Genomic DNA, 27,799 nt, shown 5'->3' with positions numbered 1-27,799 from the left:
CAAAAATTGTTCCCTCTTCTACTGGCACATACTGGCAAGGCATAAGGCCATATAGACCAAAGCTATTTTAGGTAGTGTGCAGAAGTTCAGCTGACAAACAATATTAAAACAATAAACACTGGGTTATCTGTGGTCACGCTCTTCAGTGTTAGTCCAGAATCTTGAAATTGTACATTCTTTTTGTCTTATAAAGATTTTGTTTTAATGAAAACATATAATGTTAATGAACAGACAAAGTCCAGATTTAGTATCTTGGTATTATAACATTTATTAAAATAATGCTATGGGGTTAATAGAAACAGTAAAGAACCAAAGAATTAAAATGCAAGCCATGTAAAAACCCAACTAAAACCCATTATGTCTAATGTCATCCAGTAGCTAACTAAAAGCCAATGAAGACAACACTCCCAATATAATAAAGTACTGCAAAACAATTGGCAATTTTTAGTTATCAAAAAAATTGGGTTTTGCATTTTTGTATCCTTTTCTCAATCAAGAAAAAAATCCTTTGAATGTTATATAACATACATATAAAACAAGATAGAAAAATACATTATAAACTTGTAACAATGGCTGTAAATACATTATTTTACAGGTTCTTTTTTAGGCAATAGGTTGGTTATGATACATACACAGCATGAAACTATTATAAAGAATAGACAAATAAAGGTCACCTGTACAGATACATATTAGTGACACTCCCATCTAACCTCTTTCTAAAAAAAAAAAAGATATATATATATATATATATATATAGATATATATAGATATATATATATATATATATATATATATATATATATATATATATATATATATATATATATATATATATATAATACTGTCAAAGGAAATAAAAGACTTAAAAAAAAAAAACTACCTAAATTTATAAAGAAAAAAAAACATAAAAATCATAATACTGAGAACCAAAGCAATCAGATTTTTCAATATCCATGCTCCTTTTAAAGTTGATACTTTGTATGTAATAAACTATGTTTCCTAAACTTTGTTCATTGCAAATATTTTCTAAGTTGCACATGTCTATTCAATAGACTGATTTACCAACATTCCAGGAAAAAAAATCCTTTCACGAACATTTAAAATGTCCAGGTTTATCACAGCTGAGATGAATCTGGATCAAATACTGGTAATATTTATACAATCTCTCTAAATTTGAGTGTCGCACGTTTGATCAAACCCTTCCCTTTAATGGAAGAGAATTCCTTACCCAAAATAACAACAAAAAAATTTAACAGGAAGACAAAAGCTGGTGGTATGGTAATTCAAATGCGAGAACAAGATGAATGTCTGTTGCATAGTAAATTAATTTATAATTTGTTTTTGAGACAAAATGGTAAATGAGGTCACAAGGTGCTTCAGATACATGAGTTCTGGGCTAACTGCTGATCTTTAGTAGTGACAGCTCTGAAATGCAAGTAGAAGTAATCATCAGGTCTTTGCCACAGGAATCACAATGATTGCGATTGAATACCAGATATTGAATTGGCACTACTAGTAGAACAGGTGAATTTGAATTTAATGGTATTTTGGGAAGAAATAACTTCCACCAAAGTCCAACCAAAATGGAAATCCACAGATATCTCAGAATTCTGTCATTTTATCCTTGCTCAATTTTGATTGTTATGTTTAATTTTATGTCCTTGAAAATGTTTTTAAACCTTCAACTTAATTATTAACGATTATAATTTCAGATAAAGTGGCAAAGGCCTGGCACTTCTAAATCAAAAATGTCTTCTGAAACTTCTTTTTAACATACTCTACTAGATGACAGACTGGTATACTCCAACTATTTTTCAGTTTCTTAAAAAGCTTGAGGGAGGTAACGGAACTAAAAGTTGCTTTGCTAAATTTCTTGGGCCACATTAAACCTTAAGCATTTAATAAAGGAACAAGGTTGATCTTGAAAATGACTATGGAAAAAAATAAGGCACTTTCTTTAGACATAATCCAATAATAATTAGAAAAAAACCAGCAAAAAGGCTCTTTTGGTCTTGTATCTTGACTACCACCAGAAAAAAAATTCAATGCAATCAAGGGGTTTTCTTTGTTCTTTTTTCTTCTTTTTTTCTTTTATAATAATACTTGAGTATAAAATGCTACAATTCCAAAAATATATATACTTTTTCTGCACCAGCACCCTTGTATAGTAAAAGTAATTATGTTTTAGATCATTTTGTTTCAATGCACTACACATATCTACAATTTCATTACAATTATACAGCAAATAGGCAAGCATGGCTTTTACATCCTTAATACAGGGAGGTCTAAAATATTTGAACAGTTTGCCTAGTACTATGATACATAATACATGTACCTTGTTAAACATATTCAAATCAAACAAGAGGCTTTGAGTCAAAAGCTTTTAGAATTTGAACTGAAACTATTGAAAGGAGATCTCATAGCTGAAGTCTGACTTGAAATAATAGGTTAAAAAAGATCAGTCAGAAATTTTCATGGCACCCTTATCAGTAACATTTGGCAGGCAAGTTCACAATAAAATAAAAATTGCAATATTTTGCCCTTAGAGGGCACTGTAGTGACTAAACACAATATAATTTTGTTTGTTCTTTCTTTTTTCATAATGACTTCACCAGTAAAATCCCTGACCAAACAGATTCATGCATAATGCATCATCACAACACGTTACATTCAGAGATAGCTTTTAAATTTACTATACGAGGGGGGGGGGGGAGAGGTTTCCTAGAAGTCTCTCACAGTAACTGCCTCTGTCATCGGTAGTTGAGGATCAGCTGTCTTGCCAGTACTGTAGGGGAGGCCTTTATACCATTCGTTTGGTTAGGACACAAGATGATCAGTGCGCAGGGCTGAATTGGACCTTATTGCTTTACTACTATTCAGTGCAGGTACTAGAATCACTTTCACCCAAACAGGGGGCTTTGGGGGAGGGGAGAAATATCTGAGTTGGAAGAAAAAAACTTGTGTCTTTTTTTGTTAGATGGTAAGACGAACGGAAAAGTGTCTCAGCTCGCTGCACTGAAGACAGACAAGCAGAGGCGATTACCAGTTAACTGATCAGCAGGCAGGCATGGTCAGGTCATCATTGGGTGAAGAATTCAGAGGTCAGAAGGTCATAGGTTAGTTGCCGGTGGCGGCTGGGTGGTTAGAAACCAAAAAATAAAAGAAAAATAAAAAAAGAAAGAAAAAGATAGAGAAGAGATTAGTTTCAGCTAGTGACTGCTTAATGACAACATGAAAAAAAAACTAATTACAACTAATTTAAAAAAAAAATTAAAAAAAAAACAAAAAAAAAAAAAAACAAGCATGTTTAATATTGACATACTGATTGACACCATCTACAGAATGCAACAAAATCATGACACCAAGTATCATGATTTGAATGTGTGAAGGGCCCAGGCCCATAACAACTGGTTAACAGGAAGAAAAAAAATGGAAGTAACAACTAATGGTTAGTAGCAGTCGGAGATTCTAGACAAAAATATGGATCAGCTTGGAACTCAGCAAAAAATTTCAAGACAGTCAGTGCACACAATCAGTATCTGACTGCTAGTAAGCATTAGTATTCCCCCCACCCGATGGTGCAAGCATTAAAGGATCTAATGATGATGTGATTATTAACTGGATGTTAAATGTAATGGATCTAGAGAATTATTTTTTTTTTTAAATTAAAAAAACAAAAAACTTTATATAAACTATGGGCAAAACAAGGTAGTTTTTGTTCAATAAATTTTATTGCTCATTTTTCTATTTACAGACACCAAATACCTTGGCCTCATAATACAAAGCAATACTAAATGCTAGTTTAGCACAGTAGGCATCTTCACGTCAACCAGGATTGGCTATAGAATACTGCTACTAACAACATTTCCTATTTTACACATATAGGACACATATAGGACACTAAATGCAGTTTTATGTAAACACTGTAAAAGTCCTGCCTTTTTTTTTTAAACTCTAGACTCAAAAAGTTTGAAGTACATCTGAAAAAAGGAACTTTTCTAACATATGCTAAGAAAGCATTTATAACTACAAACAGCCCTCTTAAATTTTCAAAGCTATACTCTGCAAATACAATAAAATCTGACGTTTCATATACATTCCTGGTTTATATTTTTTTATATTTCTTACGCCATCTGTAAATACTATTTTCTTTTAAGAAAAACAAAACAAAAAAAAATATATAAAAAGTTCTCAAGTGGAAAGATAATATTCCCAGTGTTCTTGAGCTCTTCCTTCCTCAATCACTCACATTCTCCTTCACTAACTTGGTCCGTTTAACAGTAGTATATGTAATTTAAGACTTTTTCTTTTCAACAGCTTTACGCTATATATTCTGAGGTTTGATTTACTTTATTTGTACTGTTGCCATTGTGACTAAAGCAGAGGAGATGAAGGTAAGAAATATTCAGTGCAAAGTCAGAATTGTGGCATTTCGTAAAATGAAATCCAGTAGATTCACAGATAGCTTAGTCCTAAAGACCAATGTTTTAAATCCTTGGTCAACTTCACATCAGGAAATACAAAAGGCAAAGGCTTTCAACCGTGATTTATGCATAACAATGTATTTCCTTTACAATGTGCAGGAAATTGCCCAGGACATCTGAAATGCAAGTATGCCCCTCTAAGTTCTTATTAAGAACTGGGACGTTTAGAAAGGAGTGCTTGGGATCAAGCAGAGAAAAAAAATGAAAACAAAATAAATATTCTGTGGGTTATAGTCACCACAATTAGCATGTGTAGAAATGTACAACAACAATTTTCTGACAAATTGTCAAGGTTATCGGTTTCAAACTTCTGTGCAGAGATGCAGTCCATTTGTCGCACAATAACAGACATACCTGTGATATGTCCTCTGCAAAGTCTGTGGCCATTAACAGTACACACAGGTTTAATATCCGTGCAACAATATTTACAGTTTAAAATAATTATTTCAATCTGCTTGTTATACCAAACTCAGTTATGTAGGATAACATTGTAAGGAGGAACTATTCCCAATGACTGCCTTTCTAAACTCATGACTACTTAATTACAAAAGTAGAATTCATAATGCTGCTGCATTCATGGCTTTTCAAAAAGGAATGATTCCTTGCAATTTATAGGTGTTCCCCTTTAAGGTCAATCTTGCTCTGGTCATTTTGCTGTAGGACAAGATAGCAGTTTAGAGAATCTTAATCTCGCAAATACAATGCAATGGGACAAGGAGCAATTTAAATGTAAAATTATGAAAATGCCCCATAACTTATCACGGACACTTAGGGGGTTATTTATCAAAATCCCAATTATTTTTTTTTTCTTATTTTTAAAATAAAAAAAGTCTGACCAAACTAGAATCCATGATTTGACCTCATTTATTATTTAAAAAGCTTGATTTAATCGGTTCAGGTAAAATTTGATAAAATCAAGCAAAAACCCAAATCCTATGATTTTTTCTGAATTTTTGTCTGAATCACTAAAACTTTTCAGATTTTTGCTCAAAAAGGTCGGATTTCAGGCTAATTCTAGCTCAGACCATAAAAACTTCAAAATAAGATACAGTAGGGACCTCTGCCATTTACTTATACACAACCTTAGCAGGTCTAAGATGGTGGATTTTCGAATGCAGGTTTTTTCCAAGTTTAAAAAAAAAAAAGCCTGACCTGAGTTTAGACCACCCAAAAATTGATTTTGGTTGGTCATAATACATGCACTTTACATTCTCGACAATCCACTGTGGGTTATTAACTACAACCCATAGGCCCAACAATGAGAATTATCTGCATTTTGTACAGCTAGTAACTATAAACTTTATCTCTCTCTTGCATAGAAATACACACATTTCACAGATTTACATACAATATATACTAGTCTAATGCCATACTGAGTTCTTTGAGCTGTCTAACATGGCCTTACGAGGAGAAGCTTGGTTCGGAACAAAGCATGCTATAATATAAATGCTTTATGGGCAAATTGTTAAGCAAGTACTATATAATGTGTCTCACGAGAAGCAATGCTGTTGGAGAATGTAGGCTATGAGTTGTGCCCCCCATTCTCTACTGGAGGCACACATATAAAAAATATGTCTTGCTGCTCTCACACACTATGTGGCTATGTTTTAATTATTTTAAAGTTGTAAAACTTTAGCCACTAGTTGCATATTCTAAATAATAAAGCAAGCCTAAAAAATCATTATTGTAATTATAAATAAAATGGAATAAAATTAGCTGCCTTTATATGCATGCCATTCTCCTCTCTAACAAAACAAAAACCTAAACAATAATACACAGTCACAGAGTCACAGAGCATTTTCAGGCCAAAAAGGGTTCACATCTATGTGAACCGTGGGAGGCAATCATTAGTGCTTTTTGGTGGGCCGAAATTTGCTAAGCTAAAAAGAACCCCATGTAAATGTGATATTAGTCTTAGTACACATGATGATATTCTAACTGCCCCTTAAAAGTAAGTAACCACCACACTGTGTATAACTACTGTGGTCACTTCCCACAAAAAATGTTCATCCAACTTTTGTTTCCAAGTCAAATTAGAGTTGGTCTACTTGTAAAACTTATTATTGCCAAGAAAGGTGAATTGACCATATGCTCTATGAACTACATGGGTACTACTTTCAAACAAACCTGCAAATAACTAAGGTCTATTACCTGTCTTAAAATATAAAGATAAATTGCTTACTAAAGTAAAGAGGTGTGACTTTTCAGGGATAAAGGTTCCCTTTAAAAAATTATCAAAATTCATACCAGCAGAGCCATGAATATTCCACTTTTGTAATTAAGCACAAGTCTAGACTTTACAACACCAAATTGAAAACTGCATTCCAACAAGGAGTGGCAGCCATAGCAATATATATATATATATATATATATATATATATATATATATATATATATATATATATATATATATATATATATATATATATATATATATATATATATATATATATATATATATATATATATATATTATATATACACACCAACTCACTTTTCAGTATCCAGTTTTTTGCCCTCATACAGTAGATAGAGAATCACTGAATGGTGTTGCAAAGTTCATTTTACAGACACAGCATTTCTTAAAACAAGAACTAAACTAACCTCTGTCTGCGGTCACAATCCTTTGGTAAGGATGGACCCGCATATCATGCCTTCTTACTTTAGTAGCCACCGCACCTATTTAAATTGCAATTACCAAAACAAAGTTAGAAAACAACAATCATTAAAAAAACATGTTGACACATAATTAACAGCAGGTTTCATCAAAATGGATTTAACATCATGGTTTGCTACAAAATTCTTTAAGAAAGTTAAGGCACAGTAGCTTAGAACTTCATGGAATAAATGTGTAGGTTAACTGTTCATTTAATCTCACATCTCTGGCCTTAACCTATTCCGCCCCTTCAGTCTGGGTGGCATCTCCCAAACTATAGTCTGCAGGCACCCATGTTACTGAAGGCTAGCATTATCAGTATATTGCCTTGAACAATACGATTTCTTCAAATTTGACAGACCTCAATTAAGCTTTACTATTCACATATCCAGTGAAGTGCTTCATTGGCAACAGTTTTATTATTATTTGACAAGAATATTGATTTTTATTTTTTTTAAACAAAGTATACATTTGTATCTTTTAAAGGAGAAGGAAAGGTTAAAACTAAGTAAGCCTTATCAGAAAGGTCCATCTAAATGTACCAGTAAACCCCCAAAGTAGTGCTGCTCTGAGTTCCCTGTCAAAAGAAACACTGCATTTCTTTCCTTCTATTGCGTACACATGGGCTTCTGTATCCGACTTCCTGCCTTCAGCTTAAACCTCATTGCCCTGGGCAAGAGCATGCTCAGTATGCTCCTCTTCCCCCCCCTTCTCTACTGTAATCTGAACCCAGAGCAGGGAGAGACTCAGGCAGGAAGTGATGTCACACCACGTTAATACTGCAGCTCCTATCCTAAACAAACAGTTTCTAGAGCTTTTTACTCAGGTATGGTAAAACATTCTACAGAATAAATATAGCATTCTAGCTCTGCATTCTGCACTATTGCAGCTAATCTATTGGCAATAAAATGCCTCCGTAGCTTTACTTCTCCTTTAAATATGGTTTAAAACCCTTAAATTCATTATTTAAGGACCACATGAATTAAGTGATTAGTAAAGCAATCGGTAAAGGAAACATAGCAGTCAGTATTCCACTCTACACTTATTTGGGAATTCTACTCTTAGGGTAGAGGCTAAATAAAATAATGATCCAAATAAGGTTATTTGATCTATGTGCAAATTAAAAAAAAAAGTGCAAGTAAGCCACTGACTGCTAAACAATGATATTAGATATTTTGTTTTTCAAGGCTGCCGAAACTAGGCAAATGTTAAAATTCAGTTCAGTTGAGTGTTCAATTAAGACTTTCTTGAATTCTTAGCCTTTCGTGGGGAAAGCCATACCTGAAGACAAAAGGAAGGTGATTAAAATTAGCAGTTATAGCTACAAACAATACTTTTTTAGGATCATAGCATACTATGTGTTTTGCCTGCCAATACCAACTATTTGCTGCACCAATAGAAAGGTAGATTGCTCCCTGATCATTTGAGGGCACAACTACATGAGCGTCTTCAACGCGATTGCAGCGGATCTGATGCAGTGCGCCAAAACGTAGGCATCAAGTCGGATGCAACGGAAAATAAGGTAAGAAATACAATTGGTGTCACAGCGTTCATGTAACACGACTTTCGGATGCACGCTGTGTCTGCATCCGACAGTGGTGTAGTGTCGGATGAACGCTGTGACACCATCCGACATTGCTATAACTTACCTTATTTTCCATCTCATCCGACTTGACGCCTGCGTTTTGGCACACCGCCTCAGATCCTCCGGAATCTCGTTGAAGATGTTCGTGTAGTTGTACCCTGAATGGGAAGTGCCATGGATTGCCTCGCACTCTCTAATACCATTTCAGAACACTACCCATAAGGGTTGTTTGCCAATGACATGGTAGACTTGGTGGAGGGATAAGAGTAATGCTTAAGGTGGGCTGGAATAAGGCATCAAGAACATTTTTTTCCTTGCGGATCAAGAGTACTGCTCAGCTGGTATATTATGGCTGGAGTGAATCCCTAAGCTGTAGCATAGGTCCTGGTTTCCAAATGGTTGTGTTTTGCTATATTCATGAAAAATACAAGGAGCACACATAATGGCATATGTTGCTCTTATTTATGTATATTAATTAAAATTGAAAAAACTCTCTTCCTAGGCAGAGTTTTTTTCCTTGCACAAAAATGTGAAAGATAATAATAATAAAAAAAAAGATATCTTCAATAAAGGTTAATGCATGGTCAAAATAACTATATGATCTTAGCAACTGAATCTGGGGCATTTGATTCCTTTACTACTTGTTCCATATCTCAATTTGCCTAGTACCTAGTATGGACTGCTTCCCAGTGATAAGTGGAACATGTCAAGAATTACCCTGCATGGGAGAGTATAACCAAAAATCACCTTATTTTTCAAGAGGATATTGATGGATCTGGTTGACCCATGGTGTTTCCCATTCATAAACAAAAACGAAGTTGCAAATCGGTAGTGTTTTGAAAGTGATGTCTACATCGCACCTTTACAGTTAAAACAAGTGTACAATTATTACAAAACAAAGAGCTTGTACAAAGCTCTGTCGAAGGACTTTGTTGTGCTACTTAATTGTACTGAAATTTTTCATGTTGGTTATATTAACAAGACACATTGAAGAATGATTCTGCTTTATTATAGAAATGAGGCAAAAAATCACACTAAAATGTTTAAGTAAATGTTGCACTCCTTGTCATTTACATTACAAGTCATTCTAATCAAAGGGGGTGTTTAGCAAATTGGCTTATCCCAGTTATTAATCCTTTACTTCCCCTTCAAAAGCATTACAGAACTGCATAAGTACTTCATAAGCCTGAATGCATAAGCACATTGCGCTGCATTTTTTGCAGAGTACAACCATAGGCCACTTCCTAGTTTACAAGTTATACAAGTAGGTTACCAAAACTAATATTAATCTAAGGGAAATTACCATATAAACTGAAATACTTGTTACTGGTTGCCAGAAAGTATAGCAGGGGGGGGGGGGTTCACTTAAAAAACACTGGGTTCAACGTCTATAACGTTATAATAAGATATGAACCATATCTGGAAGAGAATATGATTGCAAATTAAATGCTAATTCCCCTATCACAGACATTAAGTTGTAACAACTAAACCCAAATGAACACAAATTTTTTTATCTTTTTTCTGTTCTGTTATTGAATTTAAACCCTATTGCAGACACAAGTAAAAAGTTCAAAGTTCATAATCGGCAAGCTTACCTAATACACCACTTGTTTCAATGGGATACTCAAGGATTGAAGTAGCTGGGGCCAGTGTATAAGGGTACTCATAAGGTGTGTAGATCAAACCAGCTTCAGGTGCTTGGGACATAAGTGTAGCAGTCGGATGAGGGGTCCCATTTGGCATGACAGTGGCGGTCTGTATTTGTCTGATCAAAGGCATTAAGGTAGGTCCAGCTGGCGTAGGTGTACGCAGAGCAGCTGGGGGCAGAACAGGCGCAGGCCCAGTTATAATCCGAGGAGCCTGAGCTGTTGCTGCAAGAGAAAAGGCAAGGGCTGCTACAGTAAGCAAAGAAAATTTAGAAGGAAGTGAAGAAGCAGCAGTATAAAAAGTAGGGAGAAATAGGTAAAGGAAAGGAAAAAGGGACAGAAATAAGCAGGAAGGAAGGGAAAAAAAGGAGAATCATTAGTTCATGCACAGATCACACAAAGTGCCAAAGCACAACACAAAAATGCAAACAAGCTACCCCTATTACCAGTGTGATTAAATGCAAACATGCTTAAAATCAAAATCCTTCAGCACAGCCACCTTAAAAATTGAGCATTTGAGTAACTGGGAATGTAACCAAGAAGAGATGTTAAAATGGCTTGTTGTGATTGCAAGACAGATGTATCTAAAGTACACATGGAAAGTGAGGTATAGAGAAAACTCTGTTGTGAATAAAAGATGTAACACAGCAAAATGCTCACACACATAATGCTAATGCAAATAAGTTATTTTCACATTCAAAATACCATTCGCTGCAACAAAAAAATAGTATTACAGGTATAGGATCCCTTATCCGGAGACCCGATATCCAGAAAGCTCCGAATTACGGAATGGCTGTCTCCCATAGACTCCATTTTATCCAAATAATCCAAATTTTTAAAAAATGATCTTTTTCTCTTTAATAATAAAACAGTAGCTTGTACTTGATCCCAACCAGGGGCGATCCTGGCCCCTCCGCTGCCTGAGGCAGTAGCAGTTGCTGCTGCCCCCCCCCTCCCCCGGAAATTCACTCTTAAAGTACCAGGAGCAGCATTTTTGCTGCCCCTGGTACCTAGCGGAGCGCTGCCACCTGAGGCAACAGCCTTAACTCACCTCATTGGCGAAGCACCCCTGATCCCAACCAAGATTTAATTAATCCTTATTGGAAGCAAAACCAGCCTATTGGGTTTATTTAATGTTTAAATTAATTTTTAGTAGACTTAAGGCATGAAGACCCAAATTACGGAAAGATCCGTTATCCGGAAAACCACAGGTCCCGAGCATTCTGGATAACAGGTCCCATACCTGTACTACAATAAGGGGCCCCCCAAAGTGACACAGACAAAGATAAAATGTCTGCTTCTTTAAATTATTACAGGTATAGGATCTATTGGACTGCAGTACTCAAAAAACATTTAGGGGCCGATTCACTAAGGGTCGAATATCGAGGGTTAATTAAAAAAAAAAACAGCCAAACCTATGGGGACCTTCCCCACAGGCTAACATTGACTTCGGTAGCTTTTAGATGGCGAACTAGGGGGTCAAAGTATTTTTTAAAGAGACATTACTTCGACTATCGAATGGTCGAATAGTCGAACGGTTTTTACTTCGAATACTTCGATTCAAAGTCGTAGTCGAAGGTCGAAGTAGCCCAAAAAAACCTTCGAAATTCGAGGTTTTTTAACTTCGAATCCTTCACTCAAAGTTAGTGAATCGGCCCCTTAGACACTCTAAATAAACCCAAGATAATTGTAGCTTAGTTACCATCCAGTACAAGCTACTAATTGAAAAAATAAAATCTGAATTATTTTTTTAAAATAGACTTTATGGGATGAACATTCTGGATATTGGTTTTCTGGATAAGGGATCCCATACCTGTATTTGACACGTTCCTAAAAGTTGTGGCTGTCTTTGTATGGGGGGGGGTATGTAATGTATAATAAGATTTGGGCTATATGGTTCTGCTCAAATGTCATTCCATAAATCTCTGCTTAAAGGGAATATGTTTATATTATAGATATGTTTATATTATAGATATATGAAAAAACGGAATCCAATTTTACAATATTGGATCTTTTGTGCATCTTTATCCCCTATACACTATTATTTTCACCCTTCGTGGGGAAAAAGCAAACTAGGTGATGCAAAAAAAAACACTGCAAGAACATTTAGACCTCAACATCCAGGTCATAAGCAGCGTAAAAAGGCATGCTAAAGTGAATTACAAGGAACGCATTCTGAATATTCCAAACACTTGCATTACAGTATTTTATTACAAAAGGAAACAAGCTGTGCAGAGTTTGAGGCCTCATGTAGGTCTGTAATTTGTATGCAAGTTGAGCTAGAACAAATGCTCATACAAAACTGACTTCACTACAAGATTTGGCAGTGCAGTAAGATGCATTTTTACTGTGCCAGAGTGCACCAAACAGTAACACCTGACTACACCCAATGATCTGGTAGCATCTGCCAACGTATTCAGGCAAGACACACACTGTGGGGCTCATTTATAAACTTTTTGCAGCGAAAATGATAAGCACAGTGAACATATTTATTTGCCCGTCGGGTGATCAGTGCTAGCCATGTCAGACAGTTCCTGCTAGTCAAGGGGAGGAGATGGAAGCTTTTTTGACATTTCTCTGCTGGCGGCAATAAAGTCAGTGTGTCATAGCCCTTACACTAGTGGGAACATCTTTTTGTTAAAAGGTTTAGTAGAGATGCTTTAAAAAAACAAAAAAACAAACAATCAATATTTATAACACATTTCTTTAACTATCATTTAAACACCCATTTCAATAGGAGGAGGCACAACAATTCAACTTTTTATGAGCAACTGAAGACCAGAATAAATATGGTGGGTTTCTAATGTTATTGTGGAAAGGAGTGCCATTTCACGTGACCAGCAGTTGTCACCCTAAGGTGCTGAACTGCACCTCCTCAGACATCTTAGGAAATTGAATGATATGCTGTCTAAACTTAGAGGTTAAGTTATAGAAGTTAAGTTATGTCATAAAGTGGGCCCTATATTGCAGTAAAAGCAGCATTACACACTTTCAGAGTATTAAAAAGAATCAATGTAAGGGTTGCCACCTGTCCTGTTTTGACCCAGACAGCCCTGTATTTTGAAGGGCTGACCGGGTCAAAACTTCCTGCCCAGTTTTCCACATAATGAAAACCGGGCAGGATCCCCCATGATTGACACAGCAATTGGCCAATCGCTGAGTCATAGCCCCGCCCCTTGGCAACACAGCCCGTCCCCTCAACATAGTGCCCCGCCCGGTCTCCATCAATGTATAGCCTGGACATTAGTTACTCTACATTATAAAAACATGTGCTAATTCATAGGTGAAAAGGTGTTAACATTTTGTAGTTCCTTACGTGATTTTAAGTTGGCATCCCTGTAGGTTCCGTTAAGGATAGCCAGTTCCATCAACTGCATTTTCTTTAGGCTGTCTTCACCTTCTGCCTGGAAGGGAAAATAAAGATATAAATATATATTCATATATATAAATTTATATATATATATATATATATATATATATATATATATATATATATATATATATATATATATATATATATATATATATATTTAGGCAAAAAGCATTAGGATCTCTAACCTATTACAAATAAGGCAACTAAAAAATACATATTCCTAAAGCAACATTTGAGACAGACATATACAAAATTAGCAAATATACTTTTTATTTATTGTAAATGTAATGAACTAAATTATATCTTACGCTGAAATACATGTTTTTTGAGCATGTAATATAAAGATTTATGTAAAGAAATAAAAGATTCTTTACCAAGTTATTTTCAGATATACCAGAAGATGGCAGCATTTGTTACATAATAGTCTCTCAACAAGGGCAGCATTTTCTGTTTTTGCAATTTCTGTGCATCAGGTGGTTTCCAGGTCAATATGTAAGTGTATAGAGACTAAACGTGCCCCAGCAGTCATGTCAGGTGATCTGACCAAATTGCCCCCAGAGCTTTCTCTGCCAGATTTCAACAGTGTCAGCTGTAAAACTGGGATCCTTGCTTTTTCTCTGACCTGTCCTCTCTCTGACAGCTGATCAAACAGAGCACGTTCAGGCAATCTATCTTGGCTCCCGGCATTCCTGCAGGCTACTGCTGTTGAAGCAAAGAAAGGTTGCACAAGGGGATGCAGAGGCAAACTCCAATGAGAAAAATCCTACCTGTATGGTATCTACAACAAAGCTTAGTCATTTGTACTAGGAGGAATCTGCTTAAAGCAAACATCAATAAGGTCACTTAAAGTAGGATTTGCATTGCTTAGTTTAAGCCCAAGCGATTGACTCAAGCCTTTCATTCTTTTAATTCTTAAATGTTTGCCTTGTATTCTTTGTGCATAGTCTAACACAGATTTGCAGAAATAACGTTATTTATATATTTCTAACCTACTATATCCAATTTCGACAGCTGGCATGTATACCTGGCTTACACGAAGACTGTAAGGGTTGATTTAATGGCACATTTTTATCATCCTAGGTTGTTTTCCCATTTGCCTACTGCTGGCTACATTACCTGCTGGCTGCTTCTAGCACAGCAATCATTTCAGGTCTCTGAACAATTAGCACAGCAGAAAATTACTGCCACAAAAACCAAACTCCTCCATTCAGGCCCCTTGCCCCTAAGGGATCCGGGGGAAGTTACTCAGAATTCCAAAACCCCTAAAGAATATCAGTCATGGAAACAGCTGCAGCCCCCAGCCCTGCAGTACAGATTTTCTGACAGAACATGCAGTGGAATGCTTTTATCTAGATTACAAAGAGAAACATTCCACGGCAGTTAAATACTTCTTCCAAATATATTCAACTGGGGCATTTGTATCTTTACACATGAATGCCCCCATTCATTGGGAAAAATCTCCCATTCATAATTTAAAAAAGAACCACCTCATTCACATTACAGCAGAGGTTCCTAGACATACATGTGTTTATGTACACATAAATCTCCAAGTAGAAGGTGAATGTCCTAAACAAAAATATTTTTAAAAAAAATGGACATTTACACACTTTCTTTGGAAAGACAGAAGGCATTATTATATAAATATATATCCACAACAATGACTCTGCTTATATATATATATATATATATATATATATATATATAAAATCCAATCAAGAAAAACCAGCACCAAGGGACTTTGAATATGAAAAAAGTTGTTTTTAAAACATATGTATCAAGGTGATACATATGTTTTAAAGACAACTTTTTTTCATATTCAAAGTCCCTTGGTGCTGGTTTTTCTTGATTGGATTATACACTAATTATTTCCGTGCACAGGGGCATCATCATCATCATTTATTTATATAGCGCTGTCAAGATACGCAGTGTATGTATATATATATATATATATATATATATATATATATATATATATATATATATATATATATATATATATATATATATATATATATATATTTATCTGATGGCATAGCTCAGTTATTTCTCATTTTCTTTTCCCAATGCCTTGCCTATGCTTACTGTTTGCTAGGTGGACAGGAAAAGATAAATTAGCATCATTAATTCTCTGGTGCTACATAGCCTGCTTATCTTCTTCAAAGTACACACACTATGGTTAAATGATATGCAAAGAGGACTCTGCTGTTTCACTTGACAAATATGTGGGTCATAATGTTAAAGATACACTAGGGAAACATTGCTGTATTATCTTTTTACTTTGCCCATCACCCTATCCGACATGATCCCATTTAATCATAATGCTGTTTTGGAAGCGGTTTCTCTTTCAGGTATTTAACACACAGCAAGTTAAGCCAAAGAAAATGCTGTTTCTCAGCAGCTTTCAGGTTACTATTACACTGAGCTTTGATCAGATATTGATAGTTTGGCCCCATACACAGGTGGATACATGGGCCATGGGGATATGTTGTTCTTTAGGAGGGGCACACCATACGCCTTAGTGCAGAAGGCTAATACTAGCAGTGCTTTTTATCGGTCTGCCATGTCCAAAAGGACAACTTTTGCCACTGGCAAACATTAGAGGGGTGCTGAAACACAACACTCCTTTAGTAGAAAAGCTTTTGTTTTCATATACCCTTCCTCCTGCAATTAACAACTTAAGACCTCCCTATAGTAAACTGCTAGTTTAGTGAAGTCAGCATTGTAGCAGACAAATTTAATCAACTTAGCTCTAGTGTCTATAAAACAGTGTCATTATCTTACTCTGTGGGGAATTTCAGGATAGATTTTGATGCAAGAATGAGCTTGTGTATTCACGTGCAGCATGTGGCTCGGTAATTCTGTTGCTGCTGGCTGTGACACTCTTCTAGCATGATAGACCCAAGTATTTGCTTTGATAACACCAGTCAGATGGTTAAGCTGTGTTTGAACACTGGGTCATATTTTAAAATATTAAACATCTAATTCAAATCTAATTATTATTATTATTATTTTTCATACCCACACAGAATATATATTTTGTTGTAATTTAATTGAATATTGACTTGGCTCAATAACCCCCCACTCCACACATCACTCAGAACTGCTCTCTTGCCTCCAATCACTTCTATTTCGTCTTGGATCTCAAAGCAGACTAGAAGGCAAAATGGTACTTGTCCAACACACATGCATCTAGTCACTTGGAGAACCAGGTTGATGCAACCCAAGATAGTGGCTGCCAAGACCACTACCCAGCTCTGCATTTCTCACTGTACAGTTAATTCTGACATTTGCTGATACCGTTTGGGAAGGTTCCTGCTAGGAGCATGGCCCAGGAGCATTAAGATTATAGGAAATCAACTCAACAATTCCTGTTTTTTCCAGGATAAAAAAGCCTCAATAGGGTATAAACAGATTGCACAATATGAAAACAACATTCATACACATACCACAGGGAACTTAGCTATATTGAAGGTAGACATTTAGAGACCTAGAGGTTTTACAAACACCGCTGTTATTCATGTACATCTAGCAATGTACTGGCCACAGAATGTGGGCTCAGGTGCATTGGAGGTTTTATAGTGGGTTTTATACCCAGCAACCATGTTCTGTATGTGGGTTAAACAATTACAGCCTGTAGTAGCAAGCTCTGTGCATATTACGAACTACTTACTAGCACCAAATCCACTATTTTGGTATTTGACGAATCCCGAATCCTTTGAGAAACAGACAAATTTGCATATTCAAATTAGGGCCAGGAAGGACCAAAGAGAACCACACACAGCACTTGGTTATTTATTTATTTTAACTTTCTTTGATGATTTAAATGTTTCATTTCGGTCAGTCCCTTGGTTTCGGCAGAATTAGAACCCTGCTGAAAAAGGGTGTATCCTGGCCGAATCCAGAATTCTGCGCATATATGTACCAATTCTGCGCTATATATGTACCAATAAAATCACACAAAGTAAAGTTCACTGTGTCTTGTGGGCTTAAAATATTATCAATAAAATGTGTATGCTGACCAGTGTATGGTGCATCAACAACATATGGGCCAATGGGTTGGATACCATGCAGGATCTTTGCATGGTCACCAGGGTCGGAACTCTGGGTAGGCCAAAGAGGCACCTGCCAAGAGCTTAGGGAGCTCTAGGCAGGTGTCTGTTCAAGATTCTAGTCTGGCTTTGCTCCCCTCTGCAGGTCTCGCCTACCATCTCTCTCACTCGCTCCTCTTTACCTGCCTCACTCTCTCCCCTGCCCCAGACTGCCCTCCACTTCCCCTTCGTTGCACCTATGTTATGGTTCGCGCACGTACACATGCTGGGAGGGGGGCCTAGCCAACCGGGTTACCTAAGACGCCTGGCCGGATTGGCTTGGTCCGGCCCTGATGGCCACCATCAGAACTCTCATATGGACCAGGTATAAATAGGATTACAATGTGGTGGAACACTGTGGTTGTTATACATTTATAGGAATGCACATGTGATGTCATAAACATTAACCAGTTACAGTATGATCTGATACAGACTAAATTTATAATACAATTTGCCTCCCAGCCAACACCTTTTGGAAATTTCAAGCGCAGCAGCTGGAAATACTGTGCTCGTGCTGTGAAAACAATATGGCCAATAACATTTCCATTTAATGGCTAGGCCATATGCAGGTGCGGCTTATAAGGGTACACAGAGTGTGTGTGTTTTTATGTGTGTATAGTTATGCCTAAAACGTAGTAAATGTATTTGCAGGTGTCTGTCCTCTTTAGTAAAGGCTCCTAAAAGAAAATGATGGTTAAAAGGTGCCAAAAAAAATTAGGATTTAAAAAAACCCTCAGGAACTGAGGAACTTGAGCTTAGACTTAACATTTATTCTCAAAAGAAATGAAAGGAATGTATAAAATGCTCTATAAGGGACACGTGTATTAATCACATGACATACTTTAAGCTGTAGCTGCTGTGCTGTAGTGCTTGGTAAAAAGCCGTGCTATTCAGTGTGCTTTGCTTCCAGGCCCCTCTTGCTACAGCACATGGTATTTTTCCCAACACTGGGAAGCACTGTAATGTAGAACTTAGAGCAACTCGTCTGAGACTAGAAACAAAGAGCCTTTGACAAATGAGTCTTTGAAACAATTTTTTCATGTGACCAGCCACCTACATCTCTGCTTCACTCTATTTTCTAAAAGACTGAAATCCTTTAGTCAGTAGCTTTAACCCTTACCAGGAAGGATTTGATCTTAGCTCACAGATTTAGCTTTTATTATTAATAACATTAATTTTTAGAGTGCCAACATATTTAGTAGCACTGAAACTGGAAATCTATATTTAAATCTTACTAAGATATCCATGTATCTGTGGTGAGATGTTTGATACTAATCAATATGCAGCTATTTGATCTCTCTATTGCAAAATAGTTTAGAATAAGCATGCCATCAATAAATAGATCAGGTTAATACTGAAGCAAAATGCTTACAAAGAGGGGCACATTTAGACATTTCCTTTTCTTGTATTTAGCCAACTAAAAAACAGGTTAGCAAAACATTAAAAACGTCAGTGTTCCTCTGTTTTAATGCTAAACTTGATTAACAATTGCATTTTTGTGCCTCTGTGTGTTCTAAAACATTGGACTGAATAAATGTATTTTAAAAGGAGTAACGTTGTGCGACTGTTTCATTGCTTATAAATAACATACATACTACACATTTACATAAATACGCAAAAGGGATTTTTTGAGGAAGTGGTTAATTTCTCAACTACTTTCTCCTCCTTTTAGAATTGGAGGTGGAATAAATGGCATAGGAAAAGGGCTTTCAATATCAATGCCCTGGGCCAATTAGTGAAGAAAACGTAATTATCTATTCTATAATAATAAGTCAAATCTACTGGACTTGCTGTATTTTTCTCTCTTGAAGACATTTTGCTAGTCATCCAGATTTCTCAATTCTAAATTGAGAATGCCAGTCAGATGACTAGCGAAACGTCTTCAAGAGAAAAAAAAAAATAGCATGTCCAGTTGACTTAACTTATTAGAATTAGAAACCATGTCAAACACCAGCCATATTAATTGACCTTATGTCGAACACAGGCGTTTATTCTATGGAACTAAAAGGAACAAAAGCATAAGTCCCTTTACCTTCAAGACAATTTATAAAAAACATTTCTATGTTGAATGCTTGAATTTTTTCTTCTTTCTTCTCAAGCATTATAGTATTTCTTCTACCCAAGACACCTGCAGCAATGTGAATGTCTTTTAAAGGAAAGATAAGATAGAACAGTATGGGAGATTCTTTGATGGAGGGGGGGGGGGTGATTTCTTGTGACTTCAGTTGTTGGTTTATGTCCATACTTTCTATTATAGCTGGCTGCTACCAATGAGTTTGTTTAAATGTAATATTTTTTTTTTTTATTTTAATTTAAAATTTTTATTGACCTACATTTCCAAATAAAGAAAACCGGTACAGCATTGATGCAAAAGAGTATGCAAGTGATAGTATCAGCTGTTTCATAACAGAATATAACTGTTCAATTAGCTCAATCAGCACATATGTACCATAGCATGAAGATAAGCATTGCAATAACGAGAAAATGAATCCTCATGGAAATGAAAGGAATTTAGTAGAAAGGTAAACAGAGAAAAAGAAAAAGGAAAGTAGAAAGATAGACAGGTCTGACTAGATATGGAAAGGTAGGATAGTCAGATCAGTGCACAATACCACGAAGTTGCAAAGTCTCCAGGTGTTGAGCCCACGGATACCACTCCAGTTCCCCCTCATAACTTCTATCCTGAAGTCTGTTCCGTATGGATTCCATCACCCTAATCCAATTCACCTTTGATATCAGAATTTGTAGGCTCGGAAGTGTAGGTTTCTTCCAATTTGCCGCCAATAATGATCTTGCTGCTGTCAGGATATGAGTAGCTAATGTACGTGTTTGTTTCAAGCGTATGGCCCTAATCTTCATTCCCAAGAGAAAAGTGTGTGGGGAGGGCTGTATAACGCAATGTAGAACATCGGAGAGCAAGGTTGCCACCATCTTCCAAAACACCTGAGCTACTGTACAGGTCCACCAGGTGTGCAGGAAGGAGCCCCTCTCCCCACAGCCCCTAAAGCATTGCGAGTGATCCGGGTTACCGCTTAGTGTAGCAATACGCGTTGGGGTATAGTACCAGCGAAATATTATTTTATAAGCTCTCTCACTAGAGGCTGCACATATTGAAGTGCGTTTGGCTGTGTCCCAGATTTCCGACCAGGACTTTTCAGAAATCGCAAGGTCTAAATCCTGTTCCCACTTCTGTAAATGTAATATTTAAATATGTTTCACAATTTTTTTTCCACAAATTATGAATGTTATATGTTTTTCTTAAATGAATTTGGATAGAGCTTGCAAGGAAATTACTAGGAACCAAGATAATCCACAATTTACTGTAGAAACAAATCATCTACATTCCAGTACTCTCATGTAGAAATCTCAGGGCACCAGTGATACCCACAGAAAACACTGCAGAACATGAAAGTGAGATTTGCAAAAGAACACAAACATTACACATGTATATAAACTGAAACTACAAAAGCATATTAAACAGGATGTCCACAGTTTTTTTTTTTGCATAATGAAAGTAATTGTAATTAACTTTCCAGCATACATTGAACATTCACTAAAACATTTTCAGTGATTTACAAATTATTTGTTCTGAAACAATAAGAAAGACTTTTGCTACACTGTTTCAATAGTCATGAACAGGTGTGAGTGCAGTAAAAGAAAGAAAAAAACAAGCATGCTGCTTTCTGTTACAATTAGATTTACAAGTGACTTTGAAAATATTGAATTTATATAAGAAAGTTGCTTTGAATTACATTTTGCAGAGAACCGTTTTCAGGTGATAATTTTTACTTAGAATGACGTAACCAATAAAACAGATATAAAAAAGTAAAACAAAAAAAAAAGTATGAAAAGCAGCAATAATGTTAAATTATTGTTACCACAGGTTTTACCTATGGTAACAATGCTTGCCATTTTTAGAGACTTTTATAAACAACGCCTTAGACTTACAAAGACATAATATAGTTTTAGATCAGAGTTCACACATCGTGTCTCTGTGTAATATGAAGAAATTGTGATTTCACTCATCTGGTCAAGAGATTGCAAAATTAAAGCAAAAAGTCCCCTAAGGCATTTCCAAATGTTTCAGCTGTGCCATTAGTAACAGTTAATGAATTTTACAGAAATATACAGCTGCTCAGCCTTGTCAAATCCACTCCAAGACAAACCTATGCCCCAAGAACCCAGGAATACTGCCTAGTGTATTTTTACCACAAAATAATTAAAAGTAAAGTGAACCATGCCAAAAAAAATAAAGTATTTGTACCATGATAGACGCATTACTATCCAGTTCATCACATAAGAGAGAGTAAATTTCGGCAGCGCACTGCACTTCAAAAACAGATAATGCAAAAGCATTACAGTTGGTTGACATGAAAACACCAGCACGACACTTCCAATTGCTACACATGACTTCTTGAGTACAAGTGAAGGTTAAACAAGCATTAGTAATGTTCATCACTTTAGGCGTTTGTGAAAACGCAGACTCCATTTTCTCACATTTCAGCAGCATTCGAGAAGAAGAACATGTCAGCAGGTCATAGCTTAGATTCCTTGTGAGTGAATGTGAGCTTGAGCTGAGAGAGCATTAACTTGTGACCTAACAGAACCTACTCAAGAAGGCGACAGCCTGATTCATTTTCTCTTTATTTAAAGTCTTCCTTTGCAAATTGTGAGCCTTAACACACTGATCTGTCAAGCAGAGAACAGAACATTGCATGCACAGTAGTTAAAAATCAATACCAGCATAATGCATGCTGAAACAATACAAATCATTGATGCTTAGCAGGATTACTCAAAACAGATCTAATCTAGCAAAGGGCTATTCAATCTACGACTGGAACAATGCACTTGTTATTTCATTTTCTTTTACTCTAGGGATTTCATACAAACAGTCTCCTGAAATGTGCTTACTGTACTGTATTTAGCTGAAACAATGTAGCCTAATAAGCCTATCGTCTATGAGGAAGAATGCCTGAACTCCTCTTCATTAGGAAAGCAGCTCTTTAGAAGCATTTCTGGCTGCTCAGCCTACACAAGATGGAGGAGTCATTTTAATTTTCCAATCATTCATTTATGGTTTTATGCAAACTCCCCAAAACATTTTAAGAACACGCCTCTCGTGTTCTGAAATTCCCATGGAATGGGAGATAGGCAGATCCCCAACCAATGCTTTTTATCCTAAGGCTAAAACTCTAAAATGGAATTCTACTGACAGTCAAGTGAGATTACTAATTATTGCACTCAAGGTCCTTAGACAGAAACCTGTAAAAATGTAAATGGCTGTGCACGACTGAGAACAGTGTCAAAAGCTTCTATCACATGAAGGAAGGCATTGCTACACTGCTGCTTATTGTGACTTTAACAATAGCTAATGCTGCATGTAAACATCCAGACACATCTTTCTATGAAAGGTTGCACCAAATATTAGGCACAAATTTGCATTGTTAACCTCTGGAGACTGGAGAATTATGGTGTAACTAGCAAATTAACATCTGATGACCCAGGATTTGGTCTTCTCAATATATACATATTTACCTCTGCATATGCAGCTATATACCATGCAGGGTGGTTTATACAATGCATTTACAGAATCTCACAAGTGTATAATTCATACATATTTGCTGAATCAAATGCAAATTTTTACCTATTAATGAGTCTGCAAGCTCACACAAAAGCAAAAGAAAAACTTATTTGCTGTGAAAAGTCTAAACTCTGGATATATTTTGTAAAGGATACAGTAAAACAAGTGTAGAAAAGAGTATACATTGTCTAAATCTGTGGTGTTGGAAAGACTCAATAAGAAGCTCTTTCACAAAGTTGAGCTGCATCACAAAGATTCTTTGTCAGCTCCCTTCCAAAGCTCACAGCAGACATTACTTGCCTAGCCTGGGAGGTGGAACCCTGCTTGGTTACAGCTGTTCTTGACAGACTGCATCCAAAAAAACACTTTCTTTTTTTATCTAGTGTCCTCTTTCATTTGTCATGTAAAAGGAACATAAACATTTCAAATATCAATGTTTTATCCGCAAATGCTTCGGAGAAGTTCTAGTGGGTAGCAGGTTTGTCCGAAACATGAAAGGAAACACAAATTCCGAGTCTGAAAGGCAAATAAAAACCACTGCAGTGTGTGCCCAAGCATGCACATATCTACTGGGACATGCAGTAAACACTGCCAATAATGGAACAAAATTCTGCTAGGGGGCAATTTATTTATGTATCTCATTCTTTTAAAGGGGATATACAAGTTACACATTTTTAGTATGTTACATAGGGCCCAATTCTTAGCATGGAGCATGCAACTGTGAGGCTTAATTTTTATATTATTTAAGCTTTTATTTTTCTTTATAGGCCCTCTGCTATTCATCTTCCATTCTGATTTACAAACTGCCCCCCCCCCCGGTCGCTACTAATTTACCCCTAGCAAACAGATAAGCTCTCAAACTGCAAAATTTATTAGAATCCTGCTATCTACACAATACTACAACTTTAAATCCCTTGGCATTCCAGAACATCTATGTACTGCCCACTATGGAAAACAGATGGGCCTCAAGGCCTAGATTCCTTCACTTTAAAAACTAAACAAGGTAGGGAAGGGGTAAAATGACTGCCAATCTAATGAGTTGGGAAAATAGTCTGCCTCTGATTTACACAGACTATCATGGTTTCCTTTTAACCTGAGAAATCAGAAAACAGAGTGAATTTCACTAATTCCCCATATACTCAACAGTGGTCTTTCTCCTAAAAGCACAGGAACTATAACCTGGGTAAAGACACCTGTCCTTTCAAACAAAGAACTTGCAATAGTTAACATGTTCAAATGTACGTACAATCTATATAGTATACAGTACTCATCTAGAATGCATTTCGTTGATACTCTTAAGGGGCATATTCATTATGCTAACTAAATTTGCCGAAAAAACGATATAAAAGTTACATTGCTTCTAGCAGAAGTCACTCTAAGAAAAAACACCAATGAGTGGTGTATTATGCTGCTGTTTGCTGCTGTTATGCTGCAAATATGTCCCCAAATGTATATTTGCCAATTTATGGAATAAATTCAGAAGCTGTGGTACAGATAATAGAACAAAGAAAACTATAGGTATGGAGCCGGTTATCCAGATAACAGATCTTTACAAAATGTAGATCTTCATACCTTAAGTCTACTAGAAAATAATTTAAGCATTAAATAATCCAAATAGCCTGGGTTTGTCTCCAATATGGATAAATAATATTTCTTTTTGGATCAAATAGTAATGCAGAGCCAAAGATTACATAAAACTAATCACAACTATAAATGGCCTGCACAGACATTTGTTCTGGATAAGCTTTAACAGCATGAAAAAGCAGTGTGTTTCAGCCAGGAAATAGTTTCCCCCCTTCCACTTTGCTTTGGCATGCTTTATGCTGGCCAGAATCGACCATTATTTTTGTTGGTATAGGCTTTTTGATAGTTTAATTTTGACTTGTAATTTAACTGACAATTAAGCATCAATCTATTTTATGAGCCTATTGTTATTATGTAGCACCTGCTGAACAGAAGTTTAATTAAAATGAAGACCATATCGTCTTGCTCTGAAAATCAGATGGAACAGTTAGGTAGGCTAAAAAGCTACAATAGTGTATGAACAGAAAGATCAACCTACATTATACAGGGATGGGACCTGTTATCTATAATGCTTGCGACCTGGGATCTTCTGGATAACGGATCACTCTGTAATTTGCATATTTATAACTTAACTCTACTAGAAAATCATTTAAACATTAAATAGACCCAATAGGATGGTTTTGCTTCCAATAAAGACACATTATAGCTTAGTTTGGATTGAGTACAAGCCACGGTATTATTATTACAGAGAAAAAGAAAATCATTTTTTTAATTTGGATTAGTTGGATAAAATGGAGTCTATGGGAGACAGCCATTCTGTAATTTGGAGTATTCTGGATAACAGATCCATAGTGACCTAGGATTTATAAGTAATGAAAGGTTGAGCAATGCATTTAGGTGCAGTCAACAAACAGATCTCTGCCTAACTTGGCCACCCATGTGGTAGGTTGAAACACTCATTTATCACTTGGCAGGTCCATGGACTAATAATCTAACTACAAAGGGCCCCATAAAGACATGTCTTTACAGGGTCACATCAACAGCCACATGCAGTCCCAGCCTGATGGCTATTTCCAGCATTTCTGATGGAACACCAATAAATATAGTGTCAGAAATCAATTCTATCTATAAATCTCATTTTCATGGTTAATTCCTGCTAGTTTCTTAGGTCGGTGCAGTAGTATGTGACGGGAAGGGTTGCCTCACACATTGCTGACCTGCGAAGGAGATTTTCCAAGTCAGCAGTCATAGACCTATAGGTAGAATTGATATTCTCACCAAGTAGATCCAGCAAACCAGCACAGTTAATGCTTTTTAATGCCTTATATTTGGCATTCAGCCACACTTCCTGGTTGTGGGTTTTTGAGGAACTGCTCTAGTTAGATTTAAGGCAGTACAAACATATTTACATGGTTTATACCTCCAAGTAGACAATGATTACAAAGATGCTAAAACATTTTTGATTTAAGGTAAAGAATTGCAGGAAAATAGGAAGAAACAGAAGGGTTGTTCTGCATCGTTCTTACAAATATTAAAGTTCCCATTTTTTTTTTATAGGAACAGGTCAGTGTTGTTCCATCATTTTTATGATGCTATGTTTATAGTACAAGAGCATGGGAATAAATGTTCAAAACCTTATAAGAATGTGTACAACTACGATGCATGTGTGGTGTCAGGGTGCTCCTGTGGGTAAGGAATAATAGGGTCAGTCACCATACAGAACTGCATAAACAAACCCCCATATGTAAAAGCCCTTTAAAGGAGAACTAACCCCTAAAAATGAATATGGCTAAAAATGTCATATATTATATACTGAACGTATTGCACCAGAGTAAAGTTTCAGCTTCTCAGTAGCAGCAATGATGAAGAACTTCAAACTTGTCACAGGCGGTCACCATCACCATCTTGAGTGCGGCACTCATGCTCAGTGGGTTCTGAGCAGCTTTTGGGAAACTAAGCCTAGCTCTCATCACAAATTATCAAGAAGAAAATGAGGTTGGCCTGTAAAATAGGCTGATGCTACAAGGCTGATTATTATAATCTGATGCAAATTGCACTGGCTTCTGTGCAGCCATGTAATATTTATCTGTAATATTAATCAACTTTATATTGTAACATTAATATTCTATGCTTACTGTATATTTTGAGTCCGTCCCTAAGCTCAGTAACTGACATCAGCACAGAGCATGTGCAGTGAATCAGCAGAAAGGAAGATGGGGAGCTACTGGGGCTTCTTTGGAGGCACATATCTTCCCTGCTAAAAGGCTGTGGTTGCCTTGGGTTGGTACAGAAGCCCAAAACATACACAGCATGTACAGGTATGTTTATTTGTCCTTTATAAGGCTTTTGTTGCACTGAATAAGTACATGCAGCTGGTTTCAAATAATCTAGATCTCTTAAAATAGTTAATAAAGAGTTAAGCCACCAAATTTCACTGTAACAGGTAGGTCGAACTTTCCTAACCAGCGATCCTTCAGAACAGTAAAGTTAGGGGGTTTATTTTTTGCACTACTAAAGACCCACCTTCTACCAAGGGGTATGTTATCATTTTATCCTGTTATCAAAAAGTGTATTTAGGAGATCATCATCATTTATTTATATAGCGCTGTCAAGATACGCGGTGCTTAGGAGATAAATAATTTACACATTAAATAAACCTAATAGGATTGTTTTGCCAACAATCTGGATTCATTCATCTTCGTTAGGCTCAAGTACAAGGTGCTATCTTATTATTACAGAGAAAAAGGTAATATTATATGATTTGATTAAAATGGAGGCATATGGCCATCACATAATTCGGAGCTTTCTGGATAACAGATCCAAAAAATTTACTTGGTAGACAGGGAAGGAGACAGGAGAGCC

At 36.2% G+C, this 27,799-nt stretch overlaps 1 protein-coding gene across 9 annotated transcripts in view; it reads right to left on the bottom strand.

The window, feature by feature from the left end:
• Positions 1-1,020: 1,020 nt before the first annotated feature.
• qki.L (QKI, KH domain containing, RNA binding L homeolog) overlaps positions 1,021-27,799 on the bottom strand; it is a 125,642-nt gene continuing 98,863 nt past the window's right edge. For 2 of the 9 annotated variants that reach the window (XM_041562168.1, XM_041562171.1), the window contains 4 exons: positions 13,688-13,775; positions 10,321-10,596; positions 7,089-7,163; positions 1,021-3,134 (listed from right to left, as the gene is read on the bottom strand). In XM_041562168.1, the coding sequence (XP_041418102.1) occupies positions 3,118-3,134; positions 7,089-7,163; positions 10,321-10,596; positions 13,688-13,775 (456 nt within the window). In that variant the 3' untranslated portion in view covers positions 1,021-3,117. 9 annotated transcript variants of the gene reach the window in all.

This window comes from Xenopus laevis, chromosome 5L, assembly GCF_017654675.1.
Source record: "Xenopus laevis strain J_2021 chromosome 5L, Xenopus_laevis_v10.1, whole genome shotgun sequence".
Classification (NCBI taxonomy): domain Eukaryota; kingdom Metazoa; phylum Chordata; class Amphibia; order Anura; family Pipidae; genus Xenopus; species Xenopus laevis.
This window is presented reverse-complemented; position numbering and strand designations above follow the sequence as displayed.